Source organism: Coturnix japonica, chromosome 1 (genome assembly GCF_001577835.2).
Source record: "Coturnix japonica isolate 7356 chromosome 1, Coturnix japonica 2.1, whole genome shotgun sequence".
Lineage (NCBI taxonomy): Eukaryota > Metazoa > Chordata > Aves > Galliformes > Phasianidae > Coturnix > Coturnix japonica.
In genome coordinates, this window is record NC_029516.1 from 27,380,970 (window position 1) to 27,405,450 (window position 24,481).

Below are 24,481 nucleotides of genomic sequence, written 5' to 3' on the forward strand. Positions count from 1 at the left end.
GTTGAGGAGGCCCACCCTTTGAGTCACAAGGTCCAGAGTGAACCCCCTTGCTTTCTGAGCTTGAGCCATGAAGGTAAATATTTTCCTAGGTGCAGCTGGATCCACTCCTAGTCCCAAACTTGGTCAACAATTTATGTCTAATGGATGACGTGTGTGCAGTCTAGAATATAGTCTTAGCTAAGCTAACAAAGCCTGAAACAAATTATTATTCATTTACCAACCGTCTGTGTTGGCAAAATGTCTTGATGTCAAGGTATAAGAGGTCTCTGCACAGGCATAACCTTGAGAGGCATCCCTGCTCAAGGAAAGATTCTGCTGTGCAGCCTGCTGCACTGAGGAAAAACGTAGGGGAGTTCTTGGGCTGCTCACTTTATTGGGGCAAGGTGACTACTAGTTATAGGTTGTTTTTTAGGCACATCCTCAATTGGCCTTCCATGTATTGAACCAGATGTCTGCTATGAGTTCTTTTTGGCAAAAAGGTACAAAACCCAAATCACCACCACTAATATCACTGTAGCATTTTGAGGTTGTTGCTTATGTTGAGGACCATAAGCAATCAGCCATTAATTGTGCACCTTACTGACATAGACAGCCTAAAAACCCTTCACTCATCATGTGTGTTAAAAACCAGGTTTTGGAAAGAACATTGGTCAGAAAGAGCTTGAAAACTGGAAGCATGTAATTTGTTTTCCACTGCCGGTTCAGCAAACCACCTTGATATTTTGTGCACTTAATTAAGAATTTATGTGCAAAGTATCATAACTGTTGAGTCCTTCTCTAAACAATGGAGAGTGAGAGCTGCTAGCTTCTGTTCAGAGGACAGTGTATCCCTTTCCTTAGGAAAGACAAATTGGGCATTGCAGTTAAGCTTCTGAAGTTACATGACATAAATCCATTCACCTGTGTGTGTTATTGGTTAGTAGACAACATTCAAGACATACTGAACTGCATAATTTTTTTTTTTTGAAAGGGAAGGGTGCTAAACAGGCCCCAGAGGAAGACAAGAACACACATTTCCTCACATTATATGCCAGGGATGCTATGTATTCAGGACAGGTCTGAAACAAAAAACAATGATGGTTAGTGCCTCTTTCTTTTCTCCAAGTGTTTGTCTCAATCAATTAAATCTGTTTAGCTTCTGTAGTTAACCTTTCAGAAGCAAAGCAACTGGAATGCATGCATACAGATACTGTATTTTAGATCATTATCAGTAGAAGAGTTTAGTTTCACACGCTGGCTTTCTAAACTAACCAGTCCCAAATTAAAAATACAGTCATTTGTCATTGATCCATTGATTATTGTTGCTTCATCTTTTATAATAAGTGGAAACAAAGTTGTCACACCATCCAGAATTAAAAATGTTTTGGGTAAACTGGGGCAATTCTGCTTGCCTTGATGGAGAATAATGTTTGACTGAGAGTATACACATTAGAGTAACAGGAGCCTACCTTCCTTTCTTCTCCTGCCCCTCTTCCAGATATAAGAAATCACAATGGCTACTGCAGCAGTGTAGCTCTGAGAAGCCAGACATAAGCTCAGAAGTCAAAGAACAGTCCCTTCATGGTCACATATCCATCTGAGGACTGGAGTAGGCAACCTACAAACACATGTGATGGAAAGTAAAGAGGATTGTCCTGGTTCCACAGGGCCTGGTCAGACTGTCAGACAGGAACTATAATCAGTTCTTTCCAATAAGAAAGCCTGTGATCCTGATGGCACAATGAATTCGTCCAGACCAAATATTCAAACAGAGAAACAACTTCTGTTATTTCTCTTGTGCTGTAGAACCATACTGGCTCTTTTTATTTCCCCTTTCTCTATATTCAGTGATAGTTTTTCATTTTAACATAAAAGGAAAGTTAGGGAGGACTCTGAGCTTGTTTTGATAAGGTAAATATGATTGCTCTTCATGTAGTTTTACCGAATTTACAAGTCTGCATACTTACCATTCTCACAAAATACTTCTAAATAAAACCTAGCAAAGCTGTCTGTGTTGGTCTAAGATTGTACAAGTGCACAGTATTTTCTTTATATTAAAAATGTCCAGAAAATAGTCTGACATCAGAGGGCTCCTCCCAGGCTTAACTTAATCCAATATGTCTGGGAAACAAGGTTTTACAAAACCTGGAATAAAAAGTTCAGTCTGCTAGGAATTATTAATACAGTTTAGAAACTGTTGAAACGATGTATTGTTTATTACTATAGAAGAAATAGAACTGGAACAAACAGCTGGTATTCTCTTTAGGAACTGTTGAACGTAGGCACATTAAAGAGATATGAAATCCAGGATGTAAAATAAAACATTATTTTAGTACTGATTACTGCTTGTATTACTAATTAAAAAGTGTTACAAGTAATGCAGGCAACATTTTTCCTCTAAACCTGGTAATACACCACAAATATATTTTTGAAAGGCAGGAAATTGGAAGTAACAAAATTGAGTCAAGCACATCCGTGTGTTGAATAACAGGTTGTCATGGTTTAATAATTTTGTAATTTTGCTATCAGTATTCCACATCATAACATCATGTAAGGCATGAATAATTTTACCGAATGTGCAACTTACAGAAGAAGACTACATATCCCAGAGAACATCATGGTCAGAGATAAGTCATGGGATCTGGACACTATATTATCTCACTCCCAGGCTGGACTGACGTCTTTTGAGTTCTGGCGTCCAGGAGAGCCTGTGGGAGCCTTCCAACCATTTCACCTAGAGTTACAGTAGGCCTCTCAGTTTTGGGACTCATTCTCTCTCCTATTTTGCTTGATTCGTTAGCTTAATTTCAATTATATTGTATTATATTGTGTTATCCTGTATTTCTATATAGTATTTAGTAAATAAGTGTGCCTCCTTAGATCGTTGCCACTGTTTTCTTTTGCTAATTAACTTTTTCCTTCCTTTTGGGCTAGCGTCCCTGTGGGGCCAGCGGCCCCCCTGCTATGGACGCAGGTAGATTTTCTGTTAACCTGTGACACAGGTATAGAAGTCCCCTCATCACATTTGGTATCATTTTATATTTGTATTGCATTCTCCTGGCTTGTCTAGAAATGTAAAGCTTGAAGACAATTAACTACAGCTACTGAGGAGTTCAACAATAATCTCAAAAGAGTAATAAAACTGCTTTTAAGCCAATAGCTTAAAGGTAACAGTTGTGCAAGAACAATGCCTTTTGAAACACACTGAATCTTGACAGAAGCTCCAATCCCCTATATTTTAGCCTTGTTCATTTGTCAACATAAAGGCAAGATAAAGTCTTGCGGGATTAAGTAAACTCCATAGCTAAAAATATAGTTTGACACTTCTTGTAGACATATGACAAGGCTACACAAGGAATATGTTGGTATTCTTTTCAGCTGTAAAGAGAGACTGAATACTGTTATTGAGTTTAAGTAGTGCAGCATTAGTACCTTCAAATAATTTTAACCAGATGTTGTTATATTTTTCTTTTTCTGAATCTTTACAAATACAGATGGCAAGGAAGTAATGCGTGAAATATTTTTGAGTAGAATATTTAATTAATATTTAGAAACCATTTTGCTGTTGGTGTGATTTCTAAAACTGTTTATGTAATTTCTTAAACTGGGTACTGTAATTAGACTTGAATGATTTTCTTAATGTTGTTCAGTGTTCAGTGAATGAAAGATTGGTATCTTTTTAAGTGCTCTGTATTCCATGTGTACTTTCCAGCAATTTTATAGCATACTGGTTTCTTAATCATCCATACCCCCCCCACTGATGCTAATTGAGCTACATGTGTAGCATATTCTTTATGAAGAACAAGTGACAGACACCAAAAGTGTAAGATCTGCAATTTAAGTCAAATAGTTCTGGTGAGAGTGAAACAAACAGTAATGTGTAAGTCTGACCATCTTCTGATGCACAAGAATTCAAAAAGAACAGCAAAGTCTTTGGGATTAACTTTGGTTTTTTTTTAGGTGAGTATAAAATAATGAGCTTCCTTACCATACATTCACACTGATGCGATTGTCCTTAAGTGTCATTAAGTGACCAATTGTATAACGAAGAGCAGAATTTAGCCTTTCACTATTTTTCATAGTGATTTTGATTTTGACAAGACAGAGTTTGAACTGCCCTTAACACTTCAGAAGTGAGCAGATGCTTTGGATTCTCTTGTGAATCATAAATCCCTTCATCTCTGTTTTGGTTTGGTGAACCCATTTCTGTTGCCAGTTGTAAAATGTGTTTTTTCTTCCGTGTCAAACATCACAAGGTTAACTTTGCAAAGGGCAGTTCCATGGAAATCAACTATTTTCTACACAATGGGTTTTTGAAGGACCAGTTTGTCCTCCAGTGGGTACCTTGGAGGTTTCAAACTGTAATTCTGTTATGCGCTATATTTGTATCAACTTGTCACGAACATCCCAACAGACAGAACGAAAGAACTGTCTTTGGAAAACCAAAACTATGCATTCCCAATCCACCTGTGTGATTCTCACTGCCTCTTCTAGAGGAAAGAGGTCTTGCAAAGATACGTGGAAGGTTTTATAGCTGGAGCTGCAGTGGTAAAAGGTCACGTCCTTTGCCTAGTTGATTCAGGGCAAATTGATATTATTGTGATGCCTTGAGGTGAAGGGGAACCAATGTTTAGCTGTTGAACAGTCTGAAGATTAAGGGCTAAATCAAAACCTGAAAATCTTTAGGGGGAGGAGTATACAAACACGGTTTGAAGCTCCCTGTATCTCTAACAGTGGATCTGGTACAAGAAGTACTGTTACCTTAGGAACTTATTTAAAATGCAAGTCACATTCAATTGTTTTTCACATGAAAGAGAATCATCATCTGTCTGCGAAGGTAACTAAGGAAAAAAAAAAAAAAGAAGCATACACCAAAATGTGCCCATAGCTTGGCATTTACTGTGACAAAATGTCTCCAATATAGCAAACAGACACAGCTGCATGAACAAGTTCATCTGAACTTAGATAGAGTTAAATGGGTTTTGTTCATTTGCTTTCCTTAACATTTTTGTGTGATTGGTATTATCTGCCTAGTTATTTGTTTTTCATGTATCCAAAGCAGCATGTACTTATTGCTGTGATGATGGTGGGATGGTGGGGTCAAACAATAGTGTGGAAATGAACATGTCCAAGGTTGTATAGAACATTTGGAAGTGGCCTCTTCAGTCTTTTTCTACCACCGTTCAGCTAGAGATTGCCAGAGTCAGAACATTTTCTCACATGAACCTTCTCTAACTATTTCAGTGCAAAGTCAGCTGGCTTAAAACACTGCAAAAGGCTTTTTTTCTTCTTCTTCTTTTTTTTTTTTTTTTTTTTTTTTTTTTAATTAATTTATTTTTTTATCTGACAAAGCTAACTGTGGATTTTTAAATCCCTGGTTTTATTCATAAATGGAAAAGGTCACAAAACAATATAAGCTCTAGAAATCTCCTGCTAGTCATGTTCCAATTGAAAACTTAATCTATTCCTAATCATTGTGCCATTATATTTATTGGTGGGTTTCTAATTTGTAGTGCAATTAATGAGAATGGAGTGTAGTCAGAAGCCACAGGACTTATTTTCAAGCAGAACTTATGCCGCCATGCTACTAAGAAGAAAGAAAAAAAAATGCAAATGATGTATCTGTAAAACTTCTAAAAAACTGCTGAAATATAATTATCATTAATGGATTTTCTCTGAAGTGGAACACATTTGCACAATGCACGCTAGAAAAAATACTGCAAAAATTAAAAAGACAGAAGCTTCTTGGATAGAAAAAAAAAAAGTGAAGAATCTTAAGATGTGAATAAAGAGAGAGGACCAAAAATGATGTTTTGGAAATTCGTTCATATCAGCTCAGGATTTCTCACGTTCAAACCAATGAAATAATTAAGTGGCAGTTACAAAACCAACAACGAATGCAGGCAAATTGTATTTTAACAGTATTTCAGTATTTTCCTTCAGCGGTGGGAAAGTGGCTTGCTTATCATATTGACTCTCAAAGAGTGCTCTTTTAGATCACTTTATATATCCAGAATATAAATCCAGAATAAGTCTGTCTGGAGAGATGGTGGACAAAATTAATCCTTGGACTTGAAAAAAAAAAAAAAAAAAAAAAAAAAAGAATAATTATATATATATAAATTTATATATGTAAATATGTATATATGTGCTCTGTTCAGGGCAGAAATACATAGACACGTTAAATATTTTTTTTATGCATAAAATACACACATAGACAACAATACAATACGATGAAAAAAACCACAAAAAAAACAAGTGAATGCATGTTTTATTGAAATATAAATTTATTTTCTTGTATTAACATGGGAAATTGTGACTCGCTTTTTAGTGCACTGTTAAAAATTCACTGTTAGAAATCTACTACTGTTTAATGTGATTTTACAAATTCTAATCCCTCAAGTAATTTGTTTTTCCAAAAGCCTAGATGCTACTTTTTCTGCATGGGGGACGGCTGCATGCAAGTGTCTTCATGACATAGGAGATCAAATGGTCATTTGTTCTTTTTTTATGCAATGTTTGTTGTTCTGAAACACCTAGGAAATTTTACTCATCGTTTTGCTGATTATTTTCATCAAATCTATGCACCAGATCACACGTAATAGCTGAAGTATTGTCTGTTTACCATTTTTAGATGCCAGCTTATTTTTGATAATTATGCATTCAGAAAGAGGAAAAATAAATATTACTAAATAAAAATTATTTTCCTGTATGGACTGTGAGAGTTTAGTGCTGTGGTTTAAGAGCTGACACTGAAAAATGTGATTCTGCAATCAATCCTTTCATTGCCTGATCACTCCCTTGCCAGCAAATTCTGTGTGCAAGTTTTGCAGGCTTGTTGCAGGTCTTTCATGTCCTCATTAGTGGAAATGATTGACAGTAGACACATTTGTTTGTAAAGCCAAGGACAGCTTTACAACACAGGATTCAACTATTCTTCAGATTTGCATCCTACATTGTTGGAAGCCACAGTTTCGTGCTTACTGGTCTGGGTCTGTGCTTGGTGAAGATACAACTTCAAAAGCTCCACATCTTTCCTGTGTTGGGGGCTCATGACTTGTATGCAGTACTCCACCTGGGGCCTCATGAGGACAGAGTAGAGGGGGAACAATCCCCAATCTTCTGATGGAGCCCAGGAACTGTTGGCCTTCTGGGATGCAAGTGCATGCTGCTGGCTCATGTTAAGTTTTTCATCAACCAGAACCCCTAAGTCCTTCTCAGCAGGGCTATTCTCAAGGAGTTTTTCTCCCTGTTTATATCCATGTCTGAGATTATCTCAACCCAAGTGTAAAACCATGCATGTTGCTTTGTTGAACCTCATTAGGGCCACAAGTTTATTTTGAGTTTATCAGGGTCCCTCTGAATGGCATCCCTTCCTTCTTCTTCATCATCTGCATCGCTCAGCTTGGTGTCATCAGTAAACTTGCTGAGATTGCACTCAATCCCATCATCAATGTCAGTGATAAAGATGTTAAAAAGTACCAGTCCCAAGGCAGCCCCTGGGGACTCTGCTTGCTACTGGCTTCCACCTGGACATAGAGCCATTGACCACAACCCTCTGGCTGTAACCTTCCAACCAATTCCATATCCACAGAGTAGTCCACCTTTCGAATCCGTATCTCTCTGGTTTAGAGATAAGTATGTGGTGGGGTGCAGGATAAGCAGGAAAAGCTCCCATGAGTCAACAGAGCAAATACAGAATACTCAAGATTCTTCTCATGCCAAGTGAATTTAATTGCTGTCTGCTGAAGACAGGATTTCAATGAAATTTAACTCTGTAGCCTATTAGTTGCACTGAAAAATGCACAAATATTCACATAATAGATCAGTTTACTACATTGCATTTGTAAATTAAAAGAAAATAGCAAGGGTACAGCCAAAATCCAAATCCATTTGTGCGAACCCCATCATAAGAAGCACAAGGGTTTGATGGAGAGAAATCAGGCTTGGGTCTTGACAACAAAATGTGTGTTTTCTGGTACTACATCAAAGTTAATATGCCTGCCTTCCAGGAGGCCAGGACATTTTACGTTAGTTGCCTGTGGACTGAAGTTATGTATATGCAGATTGCCTTGTGGTGCACTGAGAGGAGGACATGCTGGCCTGGATTGATGCCAGCTTGGACACTTCTTTGCTGCATTCCTTTGTGTGGAATGGAGACTCAATATGTGAAGTCCCTTCCTGTATATAACAAAAGAGATAGTAAAGCTAATGGATTACTAAACAGTTATCCCACTGCTTTTCTGGCAGATATTGAAGAGGCTCATGATAACTCTGAATTCTGTGCATTATTAAAGTATCTCCATTAATCAAGAAAGTATAAAATCTAAAGACTAAAATTTTATTAAATGTACTTTCATAATTAAGAATTTTAGATAGCATCTGTTTTCTGGCTGCCTCCCTAGTGCCCTCTAACACTGAGATTTTAGACTTGAACTCTGCTTCCAGAAGCTCTTTAGAGTATCTTGACTTGGTTCTTGTCTTGTGGGTTAAAATCCCATGTATTTTGTGAAGAGATGTTTGGATTATCTTTTGAACACTTCAGAGCTGATTTTGGATCTGAGATGTCCTAGGTAATATTCAAATATGTCTTAAAGTAGTCAAGATAATCTACCTATAAGTGTCAAGGAAGCAAAAACACGTACATTTAAGCTTTGAATTCCATCTGAATTCTTTCACCACTATATGCCGTTTTAGTGACTTTATTTCAACCTCATGCTCTCATTTTTAGCTTCATATAATTTTCACACTTCTCTCTCACTGTGTTCTATCAAGGTCACTCTTTTTTTTTTTTTTTAAAAATATTTTTTAATTTTTTTTTAGAACACCTTAGTTCTGAGTGACTATTTTCTTGTTTCATTTTCCTTTCAAAAATCAGTGTTTTTTTCAAAGCTGATAAAGGTCTTTACTATACCTTCGTTTTCAGTGAGTGGGGCTCGGGAGGTCCTATTATGGCTCAATGGCTGTTTATGAGGGTGGATAGCAATAGGACAAGGATTCCTATTAAACTGAGATAGGGGAGGTTTAGGTTAGATGTTAGGAGAAAGTTTTTCATACAGAGGTGACGCACTGGAACAGGTTGCCCAAGAAGGTTGTGGATGCCCCATCCCTGGAGACATTCAAGGCCAGGCTGGATGTGGCCCTGGGCAGCCTGGTTTGGTGGTTGGCGACCCTGCATTGAAACTGGGATTGAAACTGGATGAACGATGTGGTCCTTTTCAACCCTGGCCATTCTATGATTCTATGATTACAGACTACAAATCCTGTAAATACTGTTTTTTCATGAGAAATACTTCATACTAAACCTAAGGTTATGCTAACTTCAGCTAAACTATAACTTTAATCACACTTCATGCTTCATCTTCATTAATCATACTTCATTCACCAATTTTCACAGAGTTGCATTTTTAATTAAAAATGTATGCATATTACCACGTTACAAGCATATAAATGTATATATTTATGAGATTATGTAACAATGTAACAAACATGGAAAACTCTGTTCTGAGTTTTCAGCCAACAAAAGCTGACATTTTCTTGAGGTCCCCATTTATGTGAAGATAAATCAGAGAATGCATATTCCATGTTTATGTATTATAGTAAGACAGATCATCACCACTTATATTTGTTGTTCAGTTTTGAAGTTTGCCATGTTAACTCTGCTAGATAGTAGTTAGGTCAGACGTCTACCTCTCGGGTTAATGTGTACCTAGCATTGTGTATTAAAATGCAAGCACATCGGTACTAGCTTTGTCTTTCTATGGACTGTCATTAAAATTGGAGATGGAACAGAGTTGTCAGGCACAACTTAACAGTGCTCTCATATAAACATGCTGCTCAGTCCTGGACTTCGTAATTTTAAAATTGATTTTTCTGAGCAAAGACTTATGATTACCAATGAGAATTCTGAGGAAATGAAACAGAAGTATGAGAGGGACTGCTTTAAAGACATATCCCATCTTAGGCCTGATATATGCTTTATATGGAGGTAATAAAACTTAAATATTTAAATGATCTGTAATTATACATTTGCTTAACTAGTATTGCAATAATGGATATTTCATAAATCTTTATTTCTACCCAGGTAAAATGAGATATTATTGTCTTATTCCTCTTGAGAACCTTCAGTTGTGTGACAACACTGACATTTTAATCTCTACCTTCTCTTTACAGCTAGAAGGCATAGATTGTTTTTGTTTGTTTGTTTTTCTTTTTTAAGTCCTTCTGTTTATGCTTAGTAATAGTAGAGATTTTTGTTTCTTTTGTCAAGGAAAAAAACCTAGACTGTATTATCACAGTGTGATTTAGGCAGCCAATTTTTCCAAATTGTGTTGTTTCACTCTTTGTGCTAAGAGAGCAAAGAGTTGGAGCTCAGCCAAATGGTTTGTGCAGAAATGCTCAAATAGGTTATGTTAATATTATAAGGGAAAATCTGTAAATATAGACAGGAAGAATTAAATAAAGGTGATTTTATATTGTACAGCTAATTCAAGCATGCAAATATAATCTACATTCAATTTCTTGAAAACTTGGAGACAAAGCAGAATTGTTTCATCCAAAAAAAATGCCACCAAACACCCGATCTGACTGAAGAAAGGAAATGACTTCGTAAAACAATCAGAAAAGAAGAGATAAGTGCAACACTTACAACATGCTTTTAGTATCAGTTAGAAGCTAAAGGTCAAAGTTTATGACAAAAGAAGGCTGTTCCATTATCCTCCAAGACATTCAGCTAAATGTAAAGAAGCTTACAGGCATCACTGGAAGCTGCTTTCCAACACTGATGGTACATTATTTTGAAAGGACTGGAGAGAGAGTATTCATTATTGTTTTGTGCAGAAAGAAAGAATTAAGATACCGATTATAAACCTTTCAAAAGTTGTGGAATGAGAAACGGACAAAGCCAAATAAGATGTGGAGAAGTCAACTGGTTTTCAATTAAATGCCAGCCAGGCAATTTCCAAGAGAAGGTGCACAATTTATGCAAAATGCTGTTTAAAATGCTTAATCAAGTAAGCTGAGATGACAAACAAGACCAGCTGTAGAGCAAAGATTGTACCGTATCAGCTGTGCACACAGTATGGTTCAGATTTGAGAACTATCCATATAAGAAGTAATAATTGACCAAAAATTGTTCTTCAGAAAGGAATCTGATTAAAAAAAGAAACACAAAAACCTGCTTTATACCATGTTGATAAAGTGGCATATTTTAATTTGTAACAACTGAACTTATAAAAAAGCAACTTTCCCTTTCATGTAAAGTTGATATCCTTGAGATTTTTCTCCTTTGTTCTTTTTTAAAGAATCTGTTGGTTTGCAGTAGTGTGTTTTATGAATATAAATAAGGTAAAAGTACATTTTAATGAGTGACCATTAGCTGACTTTACATGGCTTTGTGTTTAGACAGTGGATAAAAAATAAGCATGTCAAACAAATGGCAAGAATGATCTAGTGTTATTTGCTTTCTTCTAAATGATATCAATCCTGGTTCCTCGTGGGATGAACATTTTCAGATGGATAGCTATGCCTCTGATGTCAAGAAAAAAAACAACAACAAAACAACAGAATAATCTTGATTTTTTGTTTATGTGAGAAAAACTCAATTTCAAAGGAAAGAATGGTTTGGACACGGACTTACTTTAAGATATGGTGGAGTAACAACCATATGGTAAAGGTTGTGCGCTCAAATATTCTTGAACAGTGGAAGAAATTTCCTTCCATTGTCATTGAATTTCATGTTTGCTGAGAGGTTTTAACAATCATTTCCATCAATCCTTGACTTCCCAGCCTGTAAAACCAGGTATCTACTTACAGTCAAACTGGCTGTAGAACATCCTGCAGCACCAGTCCAGAAGGAAGTGTTAAAATCCTATCTCTAGAGTTAAAAGTTTCACTCATCTCTCATCTTGCTGTACCTCCTTTTCCAAAATGCCCTCTATCAACCCTACTAGTACTTAGGAAATCTTCATAAACCATTATCCACTGTGTCTTCACTGTTCTTTCCAAACGGGTGCCTGAATCTTTTTCAATTATACCTATTAATGTTTGGCAGCCATCTTTACCTCTTTGTGCTTATTGTACAAAAAGATAGCAAGAATCAGTGTTACCAAAAATTGTATGATATTGTCTTTAATATGCAGAAGCAACAATTTTATCTGAAAGCATAAGTTTTGAATTTTCTGTATCTGTCTTCTAATTACTTTCAAGGCAGCATGTTATCCTGGTTTCAACTGAGGTAAGGCTAATAGCGTAGTAGTGTGTTGATAGCACACACTGATGTTTTAGTTCTTGCCAAGTAGTGCTGCACAGATCTGAGGACTTCTCACACTGCCACCAAGGGAGCTGGGAGAGCACAGATTGCTAGGGTAGGAAGTTCTGTCCTGTGAAGGACTGAATAAACAGCTGTATGGTGTTGAACAGCTTGCTGGATCAAATCACAGTGCATATTTGTTAGAAAGTCTTTCAAAACACAATTCTTAAACCCTGAATACAAATAAAAGGGATCTTTATTATATTATTTTTCTTAAATTGTTAATTCTGAGCTGAGCTTATCACATCACTTTGAGGGAACATTCAGTAAGCTTTTTCCACAAGTAAGGAATTCCCCAGTAGTCCCTGAGTAGGAGTTAAACAAGGAAGAAAACAACACTGTTCCCCAAGTTGTCCATTTGTAATCTTCTGCTGTCACAAGTATGCCTTCTTTCTTGTCCTTACAGAATCACTCTAATGCTTTGTCTTTGCAGCATGTGAGGGCATTATAGAATCATAGAATCAGGTTGGAAAACACCTTAAAGATCATCGAGACCAACAACAACCAAACTGTACTACCCTAACTAACAACCCTCCACTAAATCATGTCTCTGAGCACCACATCCAAACAGTTTATAAACACATCCAGGGATGGTGACTCAATCACCTCCCTGGGGAGCATATTCAAGTGCTTCACAACCCTTTCTGTAAAGAAATTTTTCCTGATATTCAACCTAAACTTACCCTGGCACAACTTGACGCCATTTCCCCTCACCCTGTCATCTGTCTACCAGTGAGATCAACCCTGCTCTTGCTGTAGTCACCTTTCAGATACTGGAAGAGGGCGATAAGGTCTCCCCTCAGCCTCCCTAGACTAAACAGCCTCAGTTCCTACAGTCTGTCCTCATAGGGCATATTCTCTAAGCCCTTCACAAGCCCTGTTGCTCTTCTTTGGACCTGTTCCTGCACCTCTTTGTTCTTTATTGAGTATTGTCCTGTGTTGAGGTTCCCAAAACTGAGCACAATACTCCTGGTGAGGCATCACCGGTGTCAAGTACAGGGGCAGGATGACTTGCCTAGTCCTGTTCACCACACCATTCCTGATTAAAGCCAGGATGCCATTGGCCTTCTTGGCCACCTGGGCACACCGCTGGCTCATATTCAGCTGACTGTCCATCAGTATTCCAAGGTGCCTTTCTGTCAGGCAGCTTTCCAGTCACTGGCTCTTATTCACTAGCTCATCAAATATGATTAAATTAATAATGGTTAATAATTGATATGTTTTCTGGGAAACTGAGAGCCAGGTGAAAAGGCACCAAATGACATATTTGTTGTCATTTATGCATACTTTTATCTGAAGAGCAAGAACTTTGAAACCACAATTGTCAGAATAATAAATGATGCCTTCTGGCACATGCAAACACAGATTACAGAGGAAAAGTTACAATGGTGGTGTACGAGTCTAACAGTGAATTTCTGACTCTGAGGGCATCACAATACAAATACAAATGATTCCAGTGCCCAAGAGCCTATGTATTACAGCATGTGAATGCATGCAAGTCTTACAGAGAAAGCTATTAGATGGAGATGTTGAAAGAAGGTATAGTAGAAATAAATGCAGGCCTTTCTGTTTTGCAAGGAGCTCCTTCATGTCTCAGAAGTGATGTTCTTTATGCCTACGCTTGTAGCACACTCCACAGCAGGCGCTCTGGTAAGCCTCGTGTTGGCACAGTCCAGGAAAGCTATCTTTAGAGACATAAGTACTCCCTGTGCATGCATCCAGAGTGGTTGGCAATCTAGCAAGAACAGCTCAGCATCTATGTTGTATCTAAGCTAAATTAAACCAGATTTTTTTATTGTTCCTTTGATGTTGATAGTGATCTTCCTAGCCTTTGTGTCCTTTATGGAATGGGTTGATTGAGCTTCTTGTTTGTGACTTGCTGGCATATTCTGACCTTAAAATTTTTCCAAGATGAAGACTTAGTCTCAAAGAATGAATCGCATCTTTGCTAAAACAGAGACTCCTGTATATAGCTGTATGGCTACATAACTGGGAGACTAAAACCCTTACATTGCTGTAGTTTTGAAATAAATGCTTGCATTTCTGCAATATTCCAAAACGTTCAGGGTCCTATCCTAACTTTAAAAATTAGGAATAAAAACACTATTTGTGTTTTCCATATAAAGGCCCTTTCTGTGTGAACACATTTTGAACCTTCTGTTGGTGTTTTGCTTGTTGGTTTCTCACTGAATTCATGGAATCATGGAATTGTAGAAAGACTTGGGTTGGAAGGGACCTTAAAGCCCATCCAGTTCCATCCCCCTTGAGCAGGTTTGCAACTCAGTAGATCAGGCTTCCCAGAGCCCCATCCAACCTGGCCTTGAGTGCTTCCAGAGATACAGTATCCACAGCTTCTCTGGGATCACCATTTTGTGTGTCATCCTTTTGTGATATGACTTGTCCATTCTCCTGAATTCTTTAGCTGTACTTACTCCTCTACAGGCCTTTCAAAATAATTTGGATTCTCTAGGTTTGTTTTCCCAGATCAGCCCAATGAAGGCACTAAACTCTTATATATAGGATGTGTGAATATAGAATCAGAGTCATAGAACCCTTAGAGTTGGAAGGGATCTATAAAGGCCATCCAGTGATTGCACTCCATAAATGCCTTTTTCTTTTCACTGAACATAAAAAGCATCCTTACCACTCTAGATGTGTGCCAGACCTGGCATAATTTCTGCCTCTTGCCTTGAACAAAGCCACCAAGCTCCCAAAGGAAAGAAATAAAGCTTTCCTGCCTTGTCAGCCAAAGATGGAACAGAGCTGAATACCATAATAAAAATCATTTTATGTCTCGCATATTGCCTTTAATACTACTCAAACCTCTGCTTATGCTTTTGTAAAACTAATAAGGAGTGGTAAAACAAGAACAAATATCTCCTGCAGCATGGTGTCAATGGCTGTATAAACAGCAAGTGCTTGCCACACGGCACCTAGTATTTTGTATTTTGTTGCGTACATTCAGTGATTTGTGTGCACAGAAGGGACTTGAAATATGGTAGGAAATGGGTTGGTGTAGCAGAGGTTTTTTTGCATTGGGTTTTTTTTTTTGTGTGTGTGTTTTTGTTTGTGTTTGTTTTGTTTTTGCCAAAGCTCTATTCCATTTGTACAACTGATTCTAAACAACAGTTATTCATATCTATGAAGTGTTCAAAAATTTCCAGTTTAAAGAAAATTACTCTATTTTTTTGTTCGCCTGTTTTAAATAAAATTTATTCAGGAGTTATTTTTGTGGGTATTAAAGTACAAGATATAATTTCCAGAGTAATTTGAATATAGATTTTAACTGCATTTGATGGATATGCAGATGTAAGACAGTGTGTGTTCAAATACTGTGGGTCAGGGGAATAATTCAGATGTGACATAGGTCATAAGGGTAATGATGGAAAAAGTGATGGAAAATGGTCAAATGCAGAAAATAATACTGGGGTCTGTTGTGGAAGCTTAAGAATTGAACCACAGTACTATTTATCATTCATATTGATTACTGAAATGTGACAGACAATTAACGTTGTTTTTCAGGATTTACCTATTATTAAAACAGTGAGTTTGTTAAGACAAGAACAATGTACTAGCTTTTACTAAACTGAGAAAAAAAAGAGTAGATTGAAGGGGCCATATTTTGTCTCTGTGATTGCTGTTGTTTTGCAACTGCAAATATGTGAAGAATTTCTTTCAATTAAAATGAAGAGAAATAAGCTTGTTTTCAGGGTAGCAATGAATCTGCATTAGGAACATTTAAAAATGTAAAAGTAGACAAGACTATTTTAAAATCTGGCTATATGTTTGCAGACAAAAATGTTTAGCTTAAAAAATGTCTTCTTTTTTATAGATCAGTAAGACTTAGTATAAATATTTGTTGCATTAGTTTTCAAACAGTTACACATTTGTGTGTTCCAAAATGCAACAGAGTAGATTAAAATAAATTAACAGCTATTTCTGGGGGATATGTATCGAAGTTTTTGACACTTGTGCTCATATGCCATAAGAATTTCATAATTGAAGAAGATCTTTCGTATCATCACTGTGTAAGTCAGGAAAGTGTTGAGCCATGATCCACAATGGACTGTTTTCTCCCTAACGCCCAGCTAATAGAAGCATAAAAGCATCTTTCACATAGGTTACTTTGCACATCAAGTGAACATCTCTGCAATTTTGAAGTATCTCAAAGAGGATGAATCCCAAAATGGTGGAGTGAAGCTTTTAATGATGAATACTAAATGTAACCCTGGTTTTGTGTATGGTTGCCATGATGTAGTGAAAACTGTGATATAATAAAGAATTGATGTGTAGATACTGGGCCACCTATATATAACTTTTACCTAAAAGCACAGAGCTGCAAAACAGAGGAAATGGAACAACTGCACGCACTCAATGGTACACACATTAGTTCTCACTGACTTCACGCTTAGACTTCACTAAATGTTCTTACTTTAACCTGGCTTAGCCATGCCAGCCAGAAAACAAGAAAACAAAAAAAAACCCAGCATTTACTTTTCAGAGACTCATAAGCATGGTTGAGTTCTTACCAAAGGTACCAGTGGGATATTTCAGTTCTGCTCCACTAAACCAAACAATGTGCCCACACACCATGCCATTCTGCCATTAGTGCTTTGTCATTCTTGCCCTATCTGTTGTTTCTATGCTGAAAGACTGAGAGTAATATGTTTCTCTTTCAAACGGTTTGGGATGAGTGGGAAAATGGTACTCCTGAGCTACTTTAAGGCTGAGTTTCAAATTAAATTAATTTGGTGTTACTTTTAAAGATGAATATGATTTAAACCAAGAGATTTTAAAGATTTAAAGAACTTCTTTACAGTGAGGGTGACAGAGCACTGGAACAGGCTGCCCAGGGAGGTGGTGGAGTCTCCTTCTCTGGAGATATTTAAGACCCGCCTGGATGCCTACCTGTGTGACGTGGTGTAGGGAGCCTGCTTTGGCAGGGGGGTTGGACTCGACGATCCCTAGAGGTCCCTTCCAACCCCTACAATTCTGTGATTCTGTGATTTTGTAAATTTGAAGCTTCTAGAAATAGAAATAAATTAACACTTAGAACACTTGAGTCTTATGCTTGACAGTGGTAGAAATGCCTAGTTAGAGAAAGATACATAATATGCCGAAGGTAAAAGCTGCTGTACTGAAGCATTGCTTAGAACACAGAATTTGTTCTATGCAGGCAGGATGCTCATTGTACCTACCTTTTCACTTGCTTATGATTAATTTCGTCAAATGCAGAATTACTCAAGCTACTCCATTTCCCAGCAATAGCACCATGAATTTTTGCCCTTCAGGCTGAGTACTTGCTCATGAAACATGTTATTGATACAAGATGTTGCAGTTCTGTTGGCCATTATTCCTTGTGTTGCTCATTACCAGGGGGAAAAAATAAAAAATAATAAAAAAAATGATTTCAGAATTCACCAGAGTTTTGTATTTCCAAGCTTTTCTTGTGGATCTTGGCTGCCTCTATGTTCTGTTAAGTTTGGTTAATTTCTGAAGGGTTGCTCTCTTATTCTGACAATTTATCAAAATGCCAATAAAGCAATAAAAATCCTCCACTGACTGTCAGTATTACTTACTGAATATTGTAGTGTAGAACACATCACATCTTTGAGAGCTTGTTCAGCATCTGTTCATCTTTCAAGATGCTGTTTGTTCAGTTTCTTATATGGAGAAGTGCTACTATGGAATTATTTGATGTTCTTTTATACTTGTAGGTTTCTAAAATGCAATTTGGCAGATGAAAGCAGCTTGGCAGGCAGCCTATGCCACGTTAGTTTTCCAGGAATTATTAGTTAGCGCTCTGAGGATCACAGCATAGGTCCTACTAATGAAGGATTTGGAAGGTGTTTTGAAGACATGGCCAAAGTATTAGGTCAAACTCACACTTGCAGCTATCTTATTAATAGAAGAGATACTTGGGCTTCTCCCAAACTCCCACTGCAAGCATTGTCTCTGCTGGAAAGGACTGCCTATGGGAGAGAGATCTAAGGTGTGCGCACGGAGCATCCTGAGTAATATGCTCTAAGAGCAACGACTTGGAAGGACTAGATATATGATCCTTATGGTATCTTGGTGTTCCATGTGGTGCAGCTCAGGTACCTCAGATCTCTTACTGCTTTTAGTTTGTTCGTGTTTGTTTTTCTGGATGTTTGCTTTTCTGAAGTTAGAATTTTGCTTACTGCTTTTGTTGCCTGTGTAACTCACCTGCTCTGAACAGGACTTTGAATCTCCTTTTCTTTCTTTTATATGATATGATAGCATTTTTCTAATAACTGTTGTATGTCATATTAAAAGAACCATTTAATTTTCTGTAACTAAAGCTGCGAATCATAACATTTTGCTGGTAGCTTAATGATAACATTATAAGTTATTTCACAGTTAATGTGAAATGAATGTTATGAATAGTTAATAGATTCGTGTTTTTATTTGGAAGAATGAAATTTAAGATGACAAAGCAGTGCAAGGAATGCTTATTCTTTTTAGAAAAATATTTTGCTGCGTCATTTAAAACTTAAAAAGTCAGTGAATGTGTATTATGAATCCCAGTGAAATCCCATACAGTTTAGCCATTTCTCACAAGACATTAAATAAATCGAAAGAATATACAATCATTATAATAGGCTTCATTTCTTTCCAAATTGAGTCAGTGTATTTAGTTGTTTAAAATATAATATTACACCTCTTAGCTCTTCAAGAAAGAAAACTGCATTACTTTGTAAGTTGCTTTCACTGATTTATCTTGATTATGTGGAGTGCACGGGTACATAGAATTACTGAGGTGATCAGTTGTTTTCTATTACTGAGTATCAATGGTGTTTTCAAATACCATGCAGCAAGACAGAAAGAAAAGTTTACTGATCAGTAATTGCATTTTGAAATACAGAAAGAAAACAAAATCTAAAATAACCAAACCACACACATCTCTTATTTTTATGGAAAATTGTTCTGCAGAGAAAGGCTTCAGGATTCTGGCGAACAATAGATTTACTGTGGGATAGCAGTGTGCTTTTGTGTCCAGTTCTGGGCTTCTCAATTCAAGAAAGACAGGAAACATCTAGAGTGTCCAGCAGAGAGCTGCAAAGATTATTAGGAGTCCGGAGCATCCATTTCCCTCATGAAGGAAGGCAGAGAGACCTAGAACTGTTCAGCCTGGAGAAGAGAAGGCTGATAAAGAATCTTACCAGTGTTTTCAAAGTCCTAACAGTTAGGGGTTACTCTTTTTGGTGGTGCTTAGTGACACAACAAGGAGCCCTGGGTGAAAACTGGAATGTAGGAAGTTCCATCTGAACATAAGGAAGAACTTTACTGTGAGAGTGACAGAGCACTGGCACAGGCTGCCCAGAGATGTGTATTCTCCTTCTCTGGAAATATGCAAAACCCACCTGTGCACTTTCCTATGCAGCTTACTAAAGGGAACCTACTTTAGCAGGAGGTTGGGCTGGAGGATCTCCAGAGTCCCTTCCAATACCTACAGTTCTGTGATTCTGGATTATTAAGTTGCAAAAATTAAAGTTTATCATATTGATTCCTTTTCCAAAATATTCCTAGCACTTTTTAGTGTGTGTTTCTTTCTGTCCAAAGAGTTATTTGTATTGTGTTGGTGCTGAGTAGTTTTCTTCCATAAGCTGTTTTCCACAGCGACTGTCCTTGAACAAACCAGAAAATGAATTTGATTTCTCTAATGCAGAAGGTAATTGGATTTCTCTTTATGGAATGCATCCCTTTAATGACTGTCTCTGCTTCAACCAATTTAGCTGCAACTGACCTGACACTGATCTGGTGATATGACTTTAAATAAATGCCAAAGCTGGAAGATAAGAGACCAACTGTCTGATATCAGAAAGAACATTTCCTGCCTCATCTTGCCGTTTTTCTCAGAAAATGTCTCCTTCTTGAATGTCATTCCCATGAAATCTGCCACAAATAATTGGTCATAGAGGAGCATATTGCATCCTTCTAGCAAATATAGCAAGTATTTCCCAGAAATCATCAGAAGCAGCTACTTTTGACATTGAATAAAACCTCTCAAAATAACTTTGCAAGTATTTGCTACTCTGTAGATCCTTTCTAAGTGATCAAGTTATACTAGTGTAGTGAATTAAACCTTTACAGAGTTCTTGCTCAACATTAAATATTTATCAGAATACTTAGTTAGCTTATGGGAGTGTTATAAAAAGCATTATAACATGTTTACCCAAGAAAAATAATTACTTAGAGAAAACAATTAATAAAGGTGGTAGTTCAGAGTATAATGCATTCTTTCTTCAGTCTGATTTTAATGGAATTAGAAAATCCTAGATCATGCATTGCTACTTATTTAACATGTTATCCTTTGGATTCATTCCTCTAGGTTATTATGCTAAGTGCTTTTAACCATAAATGAACTATGAGCCAAAATTTAGAAGCTGAATTTGATTCCTACGTGGTTTAGATTTAATTGTGGCCTGTGTGTTCCTTTAATGTTGTTAACATCTGAGAAAATAGTAGGGAACTCACTACATGGTAAATTAGATCCTAAAATCATTATATTAAAACAAGTTCAATGGAAAATAATAACAAAAAGTCTCGATTTCTAGATTAACTTATTTCTTTTTGAAATTTAATTGTTATTTTCATTCTAATCAAATCAGTAATTTTCTGCTGTACTGGTACGAATGACAGACAGTAAGAATTTGTTCTACTTGTCTTTACTAACAGTTGCTCCCCCTATTTCCTTTTTCTGATTAATTCTGACTCTTTATGGATAGATGGGTTTCCACTCTTCTAGAACTTCTACACGGTGGAATTAATGAGCTTACTGTATGTAACTTTCAGTTCTGTATAGTATAGTTATCTTAAAGTAAATAGATGGGAAAACAAGACTTCCCAAAGGCAGAAGGGCCGGAGGGGCTATTAACCTCCCACAGTTAGCTGAAAATAATTTTTAATTCTTTTGTGTACTACGCAGAAGTAGTGCATACATATGAGTCTCTGGACAGAGAAACAGATGGTCTTTTCAGATAGAAATTATGAAAATGAGAATAAATATTTCATATTTTTAAATTCCATGCAAGTTTTAAGGGTTTTTCATGTCTCTGTTCCCAAACGTGTTTTTCTTTCTGATAGCAGGAAGCAGGAGAAGATTATAAATGGCATATAGTGCTTAATTTGCAGGCTTGTACTCCCTGGTTACAACTCTGGCTTCAGGAGTGAAAACACTGCCTGTGCTGCCCTTGGGGAAGGGGGTTCCTGGCCCAGGCTGGACTGGAAAGCCATACTATGGCCGTAGGCAAAAGTAACTCACATCCTGTAGGTTGCTGCAACTCCTAGGTTAGTTCTTATCTTTGAATCTCCCACAGGTTTCCTTGTTTCTCAAGGAACTGCTTGCACTTCTAGGGCCTGAATGTTTAGGACAGCATACCTCATGTTGACTGAAAGATACTGTTTATCTCTTGCCTAATTTCTATAGTCATCAGAACTGAAACAGATTTGTCAAAGATGAAGTGTTCTTTGGGTCCTTCTGAGTGTCTCTTTCATAACAGCAGTTGTTCTGTATGTTATTTCTGTTTTCTTTGTAGGTCACTGACATGATGCTTCAGGACAAACCCTACCCAGACTGGGGGAAGTCGGCCAGAGCTTTCTGGAAGAAAGGGAATGTTAGGATCATTTTATTCTGGTAGGAAAATAATAACATCAAATTATATTAAATGAAGCTCTTATAGAACGCCCAAAAACATGTCTTCTCATTCTCTGCATCATGAAGCAATGTAATGGTGGTAGAGGGCAAGAAGAGGGAAATGAAAAACAACACTATGTCTAATAAAAAATTAATTGTTACAAAAGCTGAATATAAGCAAACACTTCATAAACAAAATAACTGATGTAAAAATATAATTTTAAAACTGACTTATATTGTTTCATTTATTATGTGCTTGGGACTGTTTATAATGGAGTTGCAAATATTTTGCTGCGTGTGATAATATTTAGATGTCTGATTGTCAGTACTTTTAATTAAGGTAAGTAGATATGTAAATGTCCTTCTGTGACATTTAAATTAATATGAGTAAATCTTTGAATTTGCTCTTGAATGGGATTGCAATCAGCAAATCAGCCACAATTTTTTAAAAGAAGTATTTAATAATCAATACAAAAGTTGTATGGAGAAAGCAAATGTTTGACCATAAATGTCATGTCTTCTGATTAAATTCAGACTGCTGAAATAGAACATAAATTATGCCAGGAAAAAAATGAAAGGTGATAGAAAATGTATAGTCTAAGGGGCAGACAAGAGGACCTTGTGGTTAAAGATTAAATAATTTGAGGGGCTTTTTTCAGCTACATTAGCAGCAGAAAATCTGATGAAAACATCAACAGACCTGCTGTTTTTTTCCTTCAAAGGAATTTTTACCAAGAAGTTGAAAAAATTATTTAACTGAATTCTGCTACAGAAAATGCAAAGAATTATGAATAATTTTAAAGTAGTAAAGGTGACATACTATGTTAAATCGGGGCAATTAAAGGAAACACAAAGAGAAATTTGGAGGCTGAAGAAAATAGGAGATTCGGATGGCCAATTGTCTGCAACCAAGACCTGCAGGGAACTGATACAAACTTTGTTCTCTCTTAAGTGCCCAATGAAAAACTGAAGGCTAAAAACTTGTTTTTGTTTTGTTTGTGATGCTTATTTGAACAAACAAGAGTTATCCTACTGGTCAGTTAAGTCTTAATTCAGTATTAGCTAAATGGGTCAGATACATCATTAATAATAGAATTATTAGAAAAACTGATGATTAAATTCTGCTAAAAGAAACCAGTGTAGCTGTGTTGAAAGAAAACCTTCTCTGACCTTGTAGAAGTCTTTCACTGCATCATCAAAATAATGGATTAGGAAGAAATGCTTGATCTAATTTATTTGGACTTTCAGAAGGCTTCTGACAAAGTTCTTAACTGAAAGCAGTTAAGAAAAATAGTAAGCCCCATTGAAACTCCTGAAATAATTAAGGAATCGGCTAAAAGATGTGCACTGAAAAACATAAATAAAGTAATAGCATTCTGCTACTCTTATAAGAGTGGGAAGAGCCATTCTTTAATGTTAGAAATAATAGTGTTAGTGATTTGTCTGCTTTATGTGGTAATGTATACCTTAGTGATATGACAGAATCTGAAGATGAGTCAAATAATTTGAATTGACAAATTCCGGCATTTAAGAAGGATCTTAGAAAGCTAGGTGAAAAGATACTGTGATCGAAAAGGGAGAGTTGTGCAGGAAGACTCAAACAGCTCCTTGTCATTATGAGACATGCAGAGGAAGATTTTGCACTGTATCGAGGTAGACAAAAAGGTAAAGCAGATGAATTTTAAATGGCTCGGATGTGTAGCAAGTGGGCCAGCAATCATTGGTGTCATTTGGTTAAGTCAATAAAAAGGTCAGCGTGGAACATCAAATTCTTTCCACCTTTGACTAAAGAATGGCCTAAACGACTGTAAAGGACGTTAATTAAGAGTCAAGTAAAATAATAATAATAATAATAATTAATTCCTTAATTACACAGAATGGAAGGAAGGAAGGAAGAAGTTAAAATGGTAAATAGTTTTCTTTTCAAATTTATATGCCAGATACTGAGAATAATAAGATATTACTGAAAATGCATTTATGTTGTTGCAAAAGATGTTATGACTTCTTGAAGTCTGAAATGTTATAAACACGTTTTTTTTTTTTTCAAATAATATTCACAGTAACAAAAACAATGAACAGTTTAAAATTGAGATAAAGTAATAAAAAAAAGATCTTCATTTTTGTGAGTGATTCTCATACTAAGGAACATGCTTAATGGGGTTTTAGAAGCCTAAAGTGTGGTATAAATGCTTTTATTTTTAACTTTCAGCAGTGAACTAGAATCACCCTGTGCAGCACTCTACATTCTGTGGAAACTTTTAGATTGTGCATGTTAGACATCAGTAAAAAAGACTTATTTTTCCTTATAAGTAAGAAAAATGAAGAGTGAATTAAAGTATTGACTAAGTCATAAACAATAACAAGATGTATTCCTGTTTCATTTGTTATTGTTTACGTAGGCTGATGTGAGCAGCCTCCTTTCTGAAATGTTCCAAGTGAACCAACCTTGATAGTATGTGCTACACAGATACTGGTATACCAAAATTTGTTTATTCAGGATGTTTCTTACTGGCACACCTGTTTTGCAGAGATAG

At 36.5% G+C, this 24,481-nt stretch overlaps 1 protein-coding gene across 4 annotated transcripts in view; it reads left to right on the plus strand.

Annotated features, from left to right (window-relative positions):
• The window catches only part of TMEM117 (transmembrane protein 117), a 192,470-nt gene that overhangs the window by 99,112 nt on the left and 68,877 nt on the right, over positions 1 to 24,481 (plus strand). For all 4 annotated transcript variants that reach the window (XM_015854821.2, XM_032443208.1, XM_015854812.2 and 1 more), the window contains one exon: positions 21,850 to 21,947. In XM_015854821.2, coding sequence (XP_015710307.1) covers positions 21,850 to 21,947 — 98 coding nt within the window. The remainder of the gene's footprint in view (positions 1 to 21,849; positions 21,948 to 24,481) is intronic.